Genomic DNA, 17,065 nt, shown 5'->3' with positions numbered 1-17,065 from the left:
ATAAAATAATTTGACCGTATATTATTTTCCTGCTAACAAGACTATACACAAGGTTCTCCATTGTTTGGTAAATTAAATAAATCTATGTAATTCATCTGCTATATATTGGTTGTTGTAGACATAGTAGACTGTAAATTACCAGAAGGCAGTGTCCATATGTTGTACATCCCTGTAACTCCAGAGCATTTTGAATACTTTTGAGTGTGGTGTGGAAAGCTGCAATTCTTAAGTGGTATTTTGGCTCCATCAGTTACTGGTGCTGTGACCTGAGACAAATTCCCTTGTCTTCTGTGTCTCAGATTTCCAGTCTTTAAAGAGGATGTTATACTATGTTATATCATCATTTTTTGCATTTAAATTCTTAGTAATTCTTGGGATACAGGAAACATTGAATTAACACAGACATTTCTCCCTTTCTAGCAATTAAATGCTTGGTATATACTCATGAAATGAGTAAATAAATTAAGATTTTAGAGAACTTAGATCTCAAAGTTGTCAGTATTTAGAAGATAATAGGGAGCTTCTCAAGATTTTCAAGCCAATTATTGCTGTGATTGTAAAATGTGGACAGAAAAGTCTAGTGAGACATTTGTGGTAATTCAGTTGAGTTAGCAAGTCTATCTAGTGAGGATATTGCCAGTGAAAAGTGGGTAAGTGATAGATACAGCAATATTAAAGGAAGATTTGACTTGGTAACACCACATTTCAGGACTGAAAATAAATGCATCCATGTAGTGGTGTTTTTATGTTTGTTTTTAAGCTCTTTGTGTTTGTGTGTTTCTTATGTGGTAATCTAGTAAGTAAACCACAGGTCATTTATTTAGTATAGCAGAAAAAAGATTCTTGCCACTGATCTTGGACTTACACATCTCATATCTTATGAGAGCCTCATTTTCCCTTTGTGAACAGGAATCACAGACAAACTGTTCCTATCTTGTCATTTTCATAAGGATCAAATTAGATTAAGATGATTTTGTAAAATGTAAAATAGTGTATAAAATTAAGATGTTTCTAAATTTTTATATGTGCTATAAAGTATGCTATTGTTTTTAATCATCTTGCGATAAATATTGTTAAGCTATTGTTTAGATAACCTTGCTGAATTTTGGAGAGGTTAAGATCTCATGTAAGATCATAGAGCTTGTAAGAAGAGTTTGTAAATTTTAGGATTTTAGGCAGAAGCAAATAGCTATCAGCCTTCAAATATTATCCTCTCTTTACTTTTCTATGCTGCCAAGAAAGCAAACAATTTTATTTAGTGATTTAGTGAAATATCATGAAATACATACATGTTATATATAAAAACTTACTTGATAGTTTCCATATACTTTCAAAGTTAAATTATGTAATTAGTTTCTTTTGCTTTTTAAAGCTTGTCCTGGGGCTTGCTCAGAGCCTCACACTCTTAGTTTTTTTGCTCAAGATTAGTGTTTTACATCTTGTGACACACCACTACATCTACATTTTGGTTGATTGCATGGAATTAAGCATTTCTTGGATTTGTGTGTCCTGCAAGGGCTGGCTTTGAACCAGGGTCTGTAGATCTCACTCTCCTGAGTAGCTAGGATTATAGACTAATTACACCCTTGGTGCCTAGTTACACACATTTTAACTACTACATAAGTGAATAAGTACAAGTTTGAGTTTTAGTGAACTTGGAGCGCTAATTTATCATGTGAAGTATATCACCTAAAATGTCGAATTTTCTTCTCCCAGGTGTAAAAAATGCTTTATGGAAGTTAAAGACATTTATTAACTAGTAGTGAAAATGAAGCTCAGGAAATTTTAGTAACAAGCACAGAGTCAACAGGAGAGACATGAGCATAGACCTCCTGAAGTGCAAATCAGTCTTTTCCTGCCACAGTCTTACCTGCTTTAATAAGTCCTACTTAGGCTGACAGAGGGTAAGAACCATGAGAAGACATCACATAATATGAGGAGAAAGGAGAATAATATGCATTGCCGTAGAGTGTTGGTGAAGAGGAGTTCAGTGATTTATCCATTTCAGCTAAAGCTAGAAGGGATAATTAAAAATGACACTTTCTTGTAATTTTCTGGAATATTTATTTCCTCATAATTCTTGCACTCTCTCCTTCTCTTTTATAAGACTCCCTTAGAAAATGTTCCAGGTAATCTTTCTCCTATTAAGGATCCTGATAGACTTCTTCAAGATGTTGATATTAATCGCCTTCGTGCCGTTGTCTTTCGGGATGTGGTAAGTTATGTCTCGTTCATTCTGCAAAATAATATAAAGTTTAGCTTATGGAGGAGACCTTATAAGTATTTACATTTATTTCCCTAGACATGGTATTAAAAATTGTATGAAATAGCCTTATTGTCATTTCCACAATAGATGGCTACTATTCTTTATTAGAATGCTCAAGGTTGCATATAGCTCACTGTATTTTGGGAAGCAAACATAATGAAATTAACCTTTACACATGTAGTTTGCACTTTTAAACTATTCTCTCCATGACCTAATATGGCTTGATTCCCCATATACATATATGTGCATGTATGTATATGTGTATGTGTATATGTATGTATATATGTATATATGTATGCATATGTACCTATACCCATATATACATATTACCAATATTTGAGACCACTTATTTTTAAAACTCAATGATAAAATAGAGTTCCTTTTCAGAAAACACCACAATGATTTGATATCTATATGTGTATCATATGTGTGTATATTAGTGTGTATGTATATATTATATATGTGTATATGTATATATATTCACATATATACACATAATATATATATATATATCAATCCTTTGTGATGTTCTCTGAAAAAGAATTCCATTTTTTTGAGTTTTAGAAATGAGTGGTCTCTCGGGCTGGGGATATGGCCTAGTGGCAAGAGTGCCTGCCTCATATACATGAGGCCCTGGGTTCGATTCCCCAGCACCACATATACAGAAAATGGCCAGAAGTGGCATTGTGGCTCAAGTGGCAGAGTGCTAGCCTTGAGCAAAAAGAAGCCAGGGACAGTGCTCAGGCCCTGAGTCCAAGCCCCAGGATTGGCCAAAAAAAAAAAAAAAAAGAAAGAAGTGGTCTCAAATATCGGTAATTTATTAGAAGTAATTTTTCTAGTACAGAATAATTGTGTGCTAATTCTTTTTATCTGTTAATACAATCACAGATTAAATTTTTTCTTATGTGACCATATCATGCTTGTCGTTCATATTAAGCTCGTACAAATTTATATTTTATGTACCTCATTGTTTATCTGTCCATTATATATTCCTACTCTCAACCAGGTAATCTGATGTCAGAATTTTATTTGTCTTAAAATTATAATTTATCTTATTAATTTTACTTAGTAATATGCAAAACTCTCGACTTCTTTAAAATACAGAATTTTCAGTGTTTTTCACCTTTGTGTCATGTGCACATTTTATAATACTATTATGCACTAGTGGACTATAATAGTAAAGAGAACAAAGGATAAAATTTTGTTACATATTTAGCAGTGTTAAGGTTTTAATTTTTCAAATTATATTTCAACCTTTAATTCAGATAATACAGTTTGGAGCATTGTATTTTATATTTACATGATACTTAGTAAGTAATAACTATATATTTTTGTATAGCATGATATATGATCTACTAATATATTTTTTTTCAAATTTTTATTATCAAACTGATGTACAGAGAGGTTACAGTTTCATACGTTAGGCATTGGATACATTTCTTGTACTGTTTGTTACCTTGTCCCTCATACCCCCCCCAATATATTTTATCACATATATAAATCTGATCAACTATACATATACATTTGTATATATATATATATACATACTCCTATTACATATCCATACATATGTATATATACTTAATCAAGTTTAATAAACTGAAATGTCGTGTTTTGGCTTCATGAAGTGAAGCAGGAATAGTTTCATTTACTTCAAGTACATACATTTTAAAATTTGCAACTTTCAAAGTTCTTTTTCATTTTTCACAGGATGACAGCAAGCAGGCACAGTTCTTAGCCCTGGCTGTTGTTTACTTCATATCTGTCCTGATGGTGTCTAAATATCGTGACATATTAGAACCACAGAGAGAGACTTCAAGAACTGGAAGCCAACCAGGGAGAAACATCAGACAAGAAATAAACTCACCAACTAGTACAGGTACTGAATTTTTTCTTTAATTATTTGAAACAATACCAGCATTTTTCTTTTATAATCTTTTTACATCCTTATTAAAGCTGTGTTTATTCAGAATCATCTCATATTTTTATGAATCTTGGCATATAAGTACTAATATTATTTAACTACACAAAAATATACAAGTAACATTTGTATAGCATTTGCTATATTCCTATTTTGTCAGTGCAGTTTTGATTTTAATATTTCTTGTTTATGAAGATGAATCATTTAGTTACAGCACTACTTAATGCAAGTAATTCATGCTTTAAGATACTTAGTTTTTTAATTAAAAAAAATGAATGTGCTTATGAATGGTTCAAGACCCAGAATAAATAATACCATAAGTATAGCTAAGCTCAAAAATTTCTTCCTTTTTCTCATTTTTCCTCTCCTTCCTGTGATTTTCCCTTCTCTTCCTTGTTTCCTCTTCCCCTCACGCTTTTCTCTTTCCCTCTACTATTCTTCTCATATTCTTCACATCTTCCTCACATCTTCTCTTTTTTCTTTATTTTTGCTGTGTATGGCAATTTCAATATTTAAGTATTCTGCCAATCATTCATAGTATGCAAACATACATTTAAGTTTTGTACAGATGATTCAAAGTTTGCACAAAGTGACCTCAACTAAAAGCAGACTTATAAAGAGGCAGTATGGACACTAATGAGCTGCTTTGGTTCATATCCTACGTATTTGCAAAACACACTCATATTGCAAGAGTTCTTGTATTATTGGCCTGGCCTACTCTACTTGCAATTTAGAAGTACATTTTGACATCTAATATTTCAGTGCCCTGGAGTGCCTTGAGTTTTTGGCATTTCCTATCAGGTGTTTATGTCAAGATTGTTTTTATTTTATTTCGAATGTAACCTTAGTAATTCAATTATTATCTCATGTACCACTGAATAATTTGTAGTTCAAATTATCTTTAGTAAATAAAGTACTAAGATCTATAAGTTAAATGAATATTTTAACAAGTGTGAAGAAATTGGTGGTCAAATCTCTGTATCTTGTTACCATAAGCATATCATATTTCATACTACTGTGATTGAAAAGATTTTTGGTATAGCATTTTATTGTTGCATGTTACAGTTTTAATCTTAATTATGTGAACATGATATTTCATTGTTCTACACTTTTCCTTTTAATTTTACACTATGAAATTCCACCATTCCAATTTCTATCCTTTGATCACTTAAAACACTAACACTGTATCGTTTTAACATTTTATTATTATTTTAGTATGCTCATAAGTGTGTCATATGTATAAAGAGCAATATTATAATGAATCTTCCAGCTATATTCTCCCTGTGCATGTCTCCATGTATGTTGCTCAAAGTACTCTATTTAGTGAGTGTATTTTTTTCTTTCTTTTAATACATGAACTCTTTCCTTCCATCACAGATGTATTATTCATTGTTTGTACTATTTGCATCTTGAACTAATATAGAATTTTCATGGATCGTCAGTGGACCATGTTGTGGGTTTTTACATTCTGTCTCAAATTTTACTCTATGATTTTCTCCACAGTTGTGGTTATACCATCTATCCCTCATCCAAGTTTGAACCATGGCTTCCTTGCCAAGTTAATTCCTGAGCAAAGCTTTGCTCACTCGTTTTACAAAGGTAATACTGACTTCATTTACCAACCTGTTTGATATTCTTATTTCACAAGTTACTATAAAATAAACATTTTTGCTCTAATTATTTCTAAGTATACACAGAGATGAAATGTTTATTTATAACTGGCTACTGAGATCAAAGTATAGCTGTTACATATGGATCCTATTACATTTACCTGCAGATTAAGGACACCTAATCATATCTATATTAATATGTACAGTACTGATATACACCAAAATTGAAGAAGCGTCACATCTTAGAGGTGGGGGCAAATTAGCCTTATGTGCAGGCTACTCTACACTCACGGGAAAATAGTTTTTAAAAAGTCCTTTAAGTTTTAGTCAGAACAAAGTCCATAATATTCTTTTAAAGGAATGCAAGAATTACTTCATTAAAAGATACAGAATTAAATGTCTAACAACCAATAAAACATTGCTAAGTATGTAAAGAACAGAAAAATGTGAACATAAGCAGTAGTAAAAAATCAGTACACAGAAACAGTCTTGGAAAAAGAAATATTGAATTACAGCTGTTATAAGATTAAGATGTTTTATAATATAAAGGAAAATGTGAACGCAACGAGAAAAGAATTGTACGAAATTAAATAAACAACCAAATTTAAACTTTATAGATGAAATTTTTGGTAGCCAAAATGATTAAGCTTCTGGGTAGGATTAACAAGACATTAGTGGCTGTAGAAAAAAAGATTTGTAATAGACAGAATTCTGAAATGGCCCCAGGATTTTCCTATACACACACCCTGCAGGATTCCTTGGATGGTGAATGTAATGGATTTTATTGCTGTGGTAGAGCTGTGTTTTGTCCCACAAATGATTTATTGTTGTTGTTGTTGTTGTTGTTAAGGAAAAGTAATACAATGCTTGTGGTCTTGTTTCTTTAATAAAGATTGCTTCATCTATTTAGAGTTTTTGTGATTCCATATGAATTTTACAATTATTTTTCCTATTTCTGTTAATAATATTATTGGCATTTTTGGTAAGAATTTATTTGAATCTATACTTAGCTTTGGGTAGCATATGAGCATTATAGCAAGATTAATATTCCAATCCATGACCATAGAATATCTTTCCATTATTGTGTCTTACTCAGTTCCTTTATTATGGTCTATAGTTTTCAGTGTTGAGATATTAGACCAACTTAGCTAAATTTATTACTCAATAGCTAATTGTTTGTAGCAAAATAGGATTATTTTCCTGATTTTTTCAGACACTGCGTTCTAAGTACATAGAAATGCTACAGATTTTTGTGTGTTTATTTTGTATCCTGAAATTTTACTGAATTTGTTGTAACTAAATTTTTTATTGGTAGTCTTTCTACATATTAAAAACATGCCATCTTCAGATAATTGAACTTGTTCCAATAGGGAGACTTTCATCTTTCTTGCCTATTTAAGACTTTCAGTACTTTTTCAAATAAAAGACATCGTTTATTCATATTTATTATATCTAAAGTGCCTTCCATGGTGTTTAGAAATAAATACAGTGAAATATCTGTCAAGTAAATGAGTAAGCTAATGAATGAGCAAACTATTTTTTTTTCAAATTTTTATTATCAAACTGATGTACAGAGAGGTTAAAGTTTCATACGTTAGGCATTGGATACATTTCTTGTACTGTTTGTTACCTTGTCCCTCATACCCCCTACCCTCCTCCCCCTTTCCCTCCCCCCCCCCATCCCCGGTGGTGTTCAGTTCACTTACACCAAACAGTTTTGCAAGTATTGCTTTTGTAGTTGTTTGTCTTTTTTTACCCTGTGTCTCTCAAATTTGGTATTCCCTTTCAATTTCCTGCTTCCAATACCAGTATACATGGTTTCCAATATACTCAGATAAGATTACAGAGATAGTGTAGGTACAACCACAGGAAGGTGTTACAAGAACATCATCAATAATAGAAGCTACAGATACACATGGGACGTTCAGAGTAGTTACAATTGTGATATAACAATTGTTTCCATAACATGTAGTTCATTTCACTTAGCATCATCTTATGTGTTCATAAGGGCCTTGTGATGCTCTGCTATGACTTGCCTAAACCTGTACTAATTATTCCCAATAAGGGAGACCATAGAGTCCATGTTTCTATGAGCAAACTATTTTGTAAAAACAAATATTGATGAAAACCTGAATATTTAATTCATAAACATGGTAAAACAAAGATAGGACTGTAAGTGGATAACCCAGCCTACAAGCAATAGAAACTTTTGGTTTAATAAGAATGTTACTTTAGATGAACTTACAATCAATATGTCATGTTAGTATTTATCTTATTTATGGTCAGGAAAATGATTAAGATAGTAAATAAAGATGATAATGTACTGGTACAGAATAGATAGACACAGTGATAAAGTCTATGAACAAGGTTGAACATTCCATATGTTAATTAATATATGAATATTCTATAAATTAGAAACATAACTTTTCCAATAAGGTGGAAAAATTATTATTTGCTATAGGTTTAAGGATTAGTGCTTAGGTTCTATTTTTTTCTAGTAGGATATAATGATGTGATAACAGAAAAATCAATGAGAACAGTAGCAAATATAAAAATTAGTAAATGGCATTATGCTACTCGTGTATGCTATTCATTCATGTATTCTCTATAAGTATCACTGTAATTTATATATTTCTGTATGTCTACTTTATAAAGGAATAGGCATTCCTTAACAAAGTTAAGGAACAAAGTGGAATGTCTTCTAAATCACAAGTAAATAAGTGATAAATACATCTTGATTGAAAGTCAGTCCTAATTTCAAAGTGTAGGCTCTTAATCATTATATGGAGACAAAGGATAAAAAGACAATGACTCGGGCTGGGAATATGGCCTAGTGGCAAGAGTGCTTGCCTCGTATACATGAAGCCCTGGGTTCGATTCCCCAGCCCACATATGTAGAAAATGACCAGAAGTGGCGCTGTGGCTCAAGTGGCAGAGTGCTAGCCTTGAGCAGAAAGGAAGCCAGGGATAGCACTCAGGCCCTGAGTCCAAGGCCCAGGACTGGCAAAAAAAAATTAAAAAAAAAAAAAGACAGTGACTCTAAAAGCAATACTTACATAAGCATTTGGTGTAAACCAACTGAAGAACTCATGGGAGGAGAAGGAAAATGGGAGGGGGGAAATGAGGGAGGAGGTAACAAATTGTACAAGAAATGTATCCACTGCCTTATGTATGAAACTGTAACCCCTCTGTACATTACTTTGACAATAAATAAGTAATTATTCAGAAAAAAAGGTACCCGAAATCAAAAACAGAGAAAAAGGAGAAAAAAAGAAACAAAATAACATAAAAACTCTTGTTTCCATTTCTTGGAGTTCGTTTTGATAAACATTTTATATGATCATATCCTCATAGCTATTGAACTTTTGTGATTTCCTCCTAAAAAAAAGCCCAATCAAATTATAGTATATTTAGTTGTTGTGGCTAGAATTGCATCATATTTTGCTATGTATCTTTTGTTTCACAAATCAGAAAAGATGTAGACACATTTCTTGACATTTATTATTAACATTGGTGGTTATTTCCATTACATTTTAGAAATACATGATATATTTTAGTAGGTGATGAGAGTAGGTTTTGTTTTCTTTTCTTTTGGGGAAGGAAAAGAATAAAAACAAAAGTTACAACAAAAAGACACCAAGCTAGGTATGTATGAATATTTTATAAGTTCTAATTGATCTTTTTCAAAATGCAAAAAAATTAAGCTACATTAAAATTTGAGTTTTAAACACAATTTGAAGGTGAGATGTCTAGTTAGTAAGTAAAGCCAGGATCTCCATATTTTATTCTCAATAGAAGTGAAAGAGAAAGAGAACACTGACAAAAATTGTCAAAATGGACTTTTTTCGTTCTCTGGAAAGTAATCAAAAGATTATTCATTATCTAAGAATTGCAAAACCCTCAAAAGAATAGGAAGCTTAGTAGCAGATTTTGTTATCATTTTTCTATCTCATCTGCCTAATTATGTGGTAACCTTGGAAACTAGAGACCAAACAACATAGGCAATGGTGAAAAACAGCTGGAGAGGACCTTAGACGTGGTTTGGGAGTTCTTTGATAGGCTAATAACTAGAGCACTGAAGGTCTAGAAGCCCTTGAAAAATGAAACATACACATACATATTTAATCCAGGAAGACCTTGCACTTTTGCTGCTTTAGTCATGCACAGGTAAAGAGTGCAGGATAATAAGCATCCTGCTGCATGAGCAGGGATGCTGTAGCACAGGCAAACACAGTACAGAGCCTGTAGCAAAGAAAGGCAGAAGCGGTGAGATTTATTGATTCAAAACCTTTACATCAGGGCTGGGAATATTGCCTAGTGGCAAGAGTGCTTGCCTCGTATACATGAGGCCCTGGGTTCGATTCCTCAGCACCACATATACAGAAAATGGCCATAAGTGGCGCTGTGACTCACGTGGCAGAGTGCTAGCCTTGAGCAAAAAAGAAGCCAGGGACAGTGCTCAGGCCCTGAGTTCACAGCCCAGAACTGGCCAAAAAAAAAAAAAAAAAGAACCTTTACATCAATATTTGTGATAACCTCTGGGATAACTGAGCAGAAATATCTGTTGGTCCAGATGATACAAAAAACATAATTCACAGGATTGGCAAAATAAAATCAATAAAGAGAACAGCAACAGACTTTGGAGGGGTGGGTCTGATTTCCAGAGTTTCCATATTATTTTAAATGTCTAACTTCATCCTCCAAGTAGTAGATAGAAAATTTTCATTAAGAGGCTTAAATATTGACCAAACCTTTTAAATCAAAGCTACACATATGGTCAAATAATTAAGGAGAACTTTTTCTAAAGAATTGAACATATGATGGCTATGTCTCTCCAGATAGAGAAGATACAAATTATAAAAACTCACCTAGAAATTCTAGAGTTGAAAATTATAGATTAAAAATAGAGAGTCACAGAAAATAGAAAATGACAAACTCTCTAGAGAAATTTGGCAGGTGAGAGCCCACAGAAGGAGCAGCACACTAGAAGATGGATTGGTTGTGAATGTTGTAACTGGGAAATGGAACAAAAAAGAAAAGTGAACAGCCTCACAGATTTGCCGGATTTCATTAATGAACCCAAATATACATCCTGAGGGTCTTTGAGGAATGAAAAGAAAAATAAAAAGACAGAATGAATATGTGAAGAAATCCTAGCCTGAAAAAATCCCATATTTGATTAGAATAATTAATATGTATTAATATGTATTCTCGAAGAGCTGAACACACTCTTTGGATTATTAGAATAAAAATTATTGACTAATCATCAACTAAATATTTTCTTGGCTTTTATTTTCTGTTCTTTAGCAATGATACTGAATTATTAAATGTCAAAGTTACAGCTTCTCTTTTGAAATCATCCAGTCTCACTTAAAATAATGATTAAGATTTCTTTGGCATGTAAATATTTGAGTAGCTATTTAGAAATAACCTCACATTCGAGATTAATAAACTTTTCATTAAAAACTTATAAAACTTCTTGTTAAGAAGTCAAACTATTACTAGAATTTCAAGTATATAGGTAGTAAGTTATAGATTTTGAGAGTTATATGCTTATAGAGAGACAATTAGTTGAGTAGATAAGCAAAATAATTGTAGGTAACGTCAGAAAAGTTTGGATATGGTGGTTTTGGAACACCAAATCAAACATTTTATTTTCTTAGGTATTTTCCTTAGTAGTGAAATCTTGTATTTAAGCCTAGTGTTATTTGAATAATTTAAACATTTGTGTAGCTCTTAATGTAATACATGTAAATAAAAAGTATCTGGACATTTTAAATTCTGAACTCTAGATCAAATGTATAAATCAACTAAACGAAAGCTAAAGGCATAGTGTCAGGCCCATGCCTGTAATCCTAGCTAGTCAAAATGCTAGGATCCGAGTATGACGGGTCTAAGCCAGCCCCTACAGGAAAGTACATGAGACTCTTTTTTTTTTTTTTTCAAATTTTTATTATCAAACTGATGTACAGAGAGGTTACAGTTTCATACGTTAGGCATTGGATACATTTCTTGTACTGTTTGTTACCTCGTCCCTCATTCCCCCCTTCCTCCTCCCCCTTTTCCTTTCGCCCCATGAGGTGTTCAGTTCACTTACACCAAACAGTTTTGCAAGTATTGCTTTTGTAGTTGTTTGTCTTTTTTTACCCTTTGTCTCTCGATTTTGGTATTCCCTTTCAATTTCCCAGTTCTAATACCAGTATAGACGGTTTCCAATATACTCAGATAAGATTAAAGAGATAGTGTAGATACAACCACAGGAAGATGATACAAGAACATCATCAATAGTAGAAGCTACAGATACACATGGGACGTTGAAAGTAGTTACAACGGTGATATAACAATCCTTTTCATAACATGTAGTTCATTTCACTTAGCATCATCTTATGTGATCATAAGGATATAGCTATTGGACTCTTGTGATCCTCTGCTGTGACTTGCCTAAACCTGTGCTAATTATTCCCAATAAGGAAGGACTTGGAAAAAATTATACTAAGAGAAGTGAGCCAGACCCAAAGATACATGAGACTCTTATCTCCAATTAATCACTGGAAAACTGGAAGTGCCTCTGTAGTTTCAATAGGTAGAGTGCTAGCCTTGAGCAAAAAGCTCAGGAACAGCACCCAGACCCTGAGTTCAAGTCCCAGAACTGACTAGAATACAAGCCAGAACAAAACCCAAGTACTAAGTGTGTCATATGCTTTTTGTTTCCACAGTGAATATCAATTTTTATTAACATATTTTTCCACAAGATTTTTTTTATTTTTATTGTCAAACTGATGTACAGTTTCATATGTTAGGCATTGGATACATTTCTTGTACTGTTTGTTACCTCCTCCCTCACTCCCCCTCCCCCATCCACTTTTCCCTTTCTCCCCCCATGAGTTGTTCAGTTCATTTACACCGAACAATTTTGCAAGTACTGCTTTTGTATTCGTTTGTCTTTTTAACCCTGTGTCTCTTGATTTTTGTATTCCCTTTCAGTTTCCTAATTCTAATACCAGTATACACGGTTTCCAATGTACTCAGATAAGATATAGAGATAGTGCAGGTACACCACAGGAAGAGGATACAAGAAGATCATCAATTATAGAAGCTACACTTAGACATAGCACGTTGAAAGTAGTTACAACAGTGATATTTCACTTGTTTCCATAACATGGAGTTCATTTCACCTTATGTGTTCATAAGGGTATAGCTATTGGACGCTTGTGATCCACTGCTGTGACTAGCCTAAACCTGTGCTAATTATTCCCTATGAAGGAGACAATAGAGTCCATGTTTCTTTGGGTCTGGCTCACTTCACTTAGTATAATTTTTTTTCCAAGTCCTTCCATTTCCTTACAAATGGGGCAATGCCATTCTTAATGATACAGGCATAAAATTCCATTGTGTATATGTACCACATTTTCCTGATCCATCCGTCTACTGAGGGGCAACTGGGTTGGTTCCATATTCTAGCTATGACAGCTTGTGCTGTGATGAACATTGTGGTGCTGGTGGCTTTAGTGTGTTCTTGTTTGTGGTCTTTTGGGTAGATACCCAAAAGTGGGGCTGCTGGGTCATAGGGGAGCTCTGTGTTTACCCTTCTGAGGAATATCCATATGGCATGCCAGAGTGGCTGAACCAGTTTACATTCCCACCAACAATGAAGAAGGGTTCCCTTTTGGCCACATCCCCTCCAACATTTATTATTGTTAGTTTTCTTGATATAGGACATTCTTACTGTGGTGAGATGGAATCTCAATGTTGTTTTGATTTGCATTTCTTTTATGGCCAGTGATGTAGAGCACTTTTTCATATGTCTCTAGGCCATTCTCATTTCCTCATCAGAGAAGTCTCTTTTTAAGTCTGTAGCCTACTTGTTGAGGGGCCTATTGGTTCTTTGCAGTTTTGTTTTGGAGGAATTTAATTTTTAGTTCTACATATGTTTTAGATATGAGGCCTTTGTCCGCTGTATGGCCAGTAAAGATCTTTTCCCAATCTGTGTGCTTTCTGTTTATCTTGTGAACTTTGTCCTTTGCCCTGCAGAAGCTCTGCAGTTTGATGCAGTTCCATTTGTCCATCCTTTCTTTGATTTGTAGCATTTCTGGGTCTTTGTTAAGGAAGTTCCATCCTGTGCCTAGGAGCCCAAGTGTTTCGCCTACTCCTTCCTTTAGTGTTTTCAGGGTATCTGTTTTAATTTCGAGGTCTTTGATCCATTTGGAATTCGTTTTGGTGCAGGGTGATATACAAACATCTAGTTTTAGTTTGTTGCATGTGTTGAACCAATTTTGCCAGCACCATTTGTTAAAGAGGCTATCTTTTTTCCATCCTATTTTTTTTAGCTCCTTTATCAAAGATGAAGTAGGCATAGTTCTGTGGGTTCATTTCTGGATCTTTAGTTCTGTTCCATTGGTCTTCAGGCCTGTTCCGGTGCCAATACCAACCTGTTTTCATTACTATAGCTTTATAATACAGCTTGAAGTTGGGTATTGTAATTCCTCCAGCACTGTTCTTTCTGCTTAGGATTGTTTTTGCTATTCTAGGTCTTTTATTGTTCCATATGAATTTCTGGATTGCTTCCTCTATTTCATTAAAAAATGGTGCTGGGATATTAATGGGTATTTCATTGAATTTGTAGATAGCCTTTGGCAATATTGCCATTTTGATTATATTAATCCTCCCAATCCAGGAGCATGGGAGGTTTTTCGATTTCCTTAGTTCTTCTGCCTTAATTTCGTTTTTCATGTTTTTAAAGTTCTCATCATAGAGGTCTTTTTTCGATTTCCTTAGTTCTGCCTTAATTTCGTTTTTCATGTTTTTAAAGTTCTCATCATAGAGGTCTTTCACTTCTTTGGTTAAGATTATTCCTAGGTATTTTATGTTTATTTGAGGCTATTGCAAAAGGAGTCGCTTTCCTGATTTCAGCCTCGGTCTTCGGGTCGTTAGCATAGAGAAAGGCCATTGATTTTTGAGGGTTTATTTTATATCCTGCAACTTTGCCAAAGTTTTGGATCAGCTCTAGTAACTTGGGAGTAGAGTCTTTGGGGTTCTTTAGGTATAGGATCATGTCATCTGCGAAGAGAGAAAGTTTAACTTCATCTTTTCCTATTTGGATCCCCTTTATATTTTCTTCTTACCTAATTGATCTGGCTAGGAATTCTAGTACTATGTTGAAGACAAGGGTAGAGAGCGGAAATCCCTGTCTTGCTTCTGATTTTAAAGGGAATGACTTTAGTTTTTCACCATTTAGAATTATGCTTGCTGTTGGTTTGTCATAAACTGCCTTTATTATATTCAGGAGTGTTCCCTGGAATCCCAGTTTTTCCAGGGCTTTTTGCATAAATGGGTGCTGGATTTTATCGAACGCCTTTTCTGCATCCAGAGATATAACCATGTGGCTCTTTACCTTGCTCCAGTTGATGTGGTAAAACTCTGGGTGGTAGGGGAGGTCTATGTTTAGCCTTCTGAGGAACCTCCATACTGCTTTCCAGAGTGATGGAACAAGTTTTTACATTCTCATCAACAATGTAGAAGGATTCCCTTTTGGTCACATCCCTCCAGCATTTTTTATTATTAGTTTTCCTGATAATGGCCATTCTTACTGGGGTGAGGTGGAATCTCAGTGTTGTTTTGATTTGCATTTATTTATTGCCAGTGATGTAGAGCACTTCTTCATGTCTTTCTTGACCATTCTCATTTCCTCTTCAGAGAAGTCTATTTTTAGGTCTTTAGCCCATTTGTTGAGGATTTGTTTTAGAGTAATTTAAGTTTTTGAGTTCTACGTATATTTTAGATATGAGGCCTCTCTCTGTTGTATGGCTGATAAAGATCTTCTACGACCCAGCAGCTCCACTTTTGGGCCTCTACCCAAAAGATTACAAACAATACCATACTGAAGCCACCAGCACAACTATGTTCATTGCAGCACAATTTGTCATTACTAAAATATGGAACCAACCCAGATGCTCCTCAGTAGACGAATGGATCAGGAAAATGGGGTACATATACACAGTGGAATTCTATGCCTATCAGAAAGAATGACATTGCCCCATTCATAAGGAAATGGAAGAACTTGGAAAAAATTATACTAAGTGAAGTGAGCCAGACCCAAAGAAACATGGACTGGACGCTATGGTTTGCTTCATAGGGAATAAGTAGTACATGTTTAGGATAATCATAAGAAGATCACAATAGTCCAATAGCTATGCTCATATGAACACATAAGATGATGCTAAGTTAAATGAACTCCACGTATGGAGACATGCGGTATATCATTGTTGTAATTATTTTCAACGTGCCATGTGAAACAGTACTCTTTTTCTTTCTTTTTTTCTCTTATGTTCCCTTCCCGTCGTTTTACCCCTACTATCACTGTATCTGGTCTTAGTAACCCGGATACTGTATATATGTATATTAGAACTAGGGAAGGGAAAGGGAATACCAAATTCGATACACAAAGGATAAAAAGATAAACCAGTCCAAAAGCAATACTTACAAAACCATTTGGTATAAACAGCTTTACAACTTGGTCGGGGGAGAGAGAAGAGGGGGCAGTGAAAAAATGATAGAAGGAGATAACAAGTTGGACAAGAAATGTACTCACTGCCTTACACTTGAAAGTGTAACCCCTCTGTACTTCACTTGTACAATAAAGAAAAAATTAAAACTCTGTAAAAACAATATTTGGTATTTTAGTTAATTGCTGCTCATATTCTTTTTCCTATTTTCATAGAAATGTAACTTCATTTATTACCACAGTTTTTTCTCAACAAAATTGTTACATCTATAGGTATATATACCCTAGCAGTGGAAATACTAACCTCAGCCCTCTTACCTCAATGTATGGATATAAATTACAGGTTATATAAATTACATATTTATTCTTTTTCACTCTTATGCATAACAAAAGCATAATTTCCACATTCCTAATACTTCTATTTTAATTCTATTCATAATCTTCTCATTCATTTTTAAATTTACTTTTATTTTGTTGTAAAAGTGATGTACAGAGGGGTTACAGTTATATAAATAAGGTAATGAGTACATTGTTTCCCCCATCTTGTTTTTCTCCTACTTTCCCTTTCCCCCAACTGCCCGCTACTAAGTTATTGAGTCAATTTCCAACCCAGTGTCTCGTGAGTTTCGTTGTTGCATTGGTTCACCCTTTGTCCTTTATTTCACCATTTTATTATTACTCTTCCCTTAGCCAAATCAGATAAATGCATATACAAGATATAGGGTACCAAAATCAAACACAGTGACTACGGGAGATAAACCAAAGGG

At 34.0% G+C, this 17,065-nt stretch overlaps 1 protein-coding gene across 11 annotated transcripts in view; it reads left to right on the top strand.

Moving 5' to 3' along the window:
* The window catches only part of Nbea (neurobeachin), a 525,681-nt gene that overhangs the window by 155,659 nt on the left and 352,957 nt on the right, over positions 1–17,065 (top strand). For 10 of the 11 annotated variants that reach the window (XM_048341507.1, XM_048341505.1, XM_048341510.1 and 7 more), the window contains 3 exons: positions 2,108–2,215; positions 3,977–4,145; positions 5,691–5,786. In XM_048341507.1, the coding sequence (XP_048197464.1) occupies positions 2,108–2,215; positions 3,977–4,145; positions 5,691–5,786 (373 nt within the window). The remainder of the gene's footprint in view (positions 1–2,107; positions 2,216–3,976; positions 4,146–5,690; positions 5,787–17,065) is intronic. The other variant, XM_048341508.1, reaches the window with a different exon arrangement.

The sequence above is a fragment of the Perognathus longimembris genome, chromosome 3 (assembly GCF_023159225.1).
Source record: "Perognathus longimembris pacificus isolate PPM17 chromosome 3, ASM2315922v1, whole genome shotgun sequence".
Classification (NCBI taxonomy): domain Eukaryota; kingdom Metazoa; phylum Chordata; class Mammalia; order Rodentia; family Heteromyidae; genus Perognathus; species Perognathus longimembris.
Note: the sequence above shows the minus strand (reverse complement) of the source record. Positions and strands in the feature narration are given on the sequence as shown.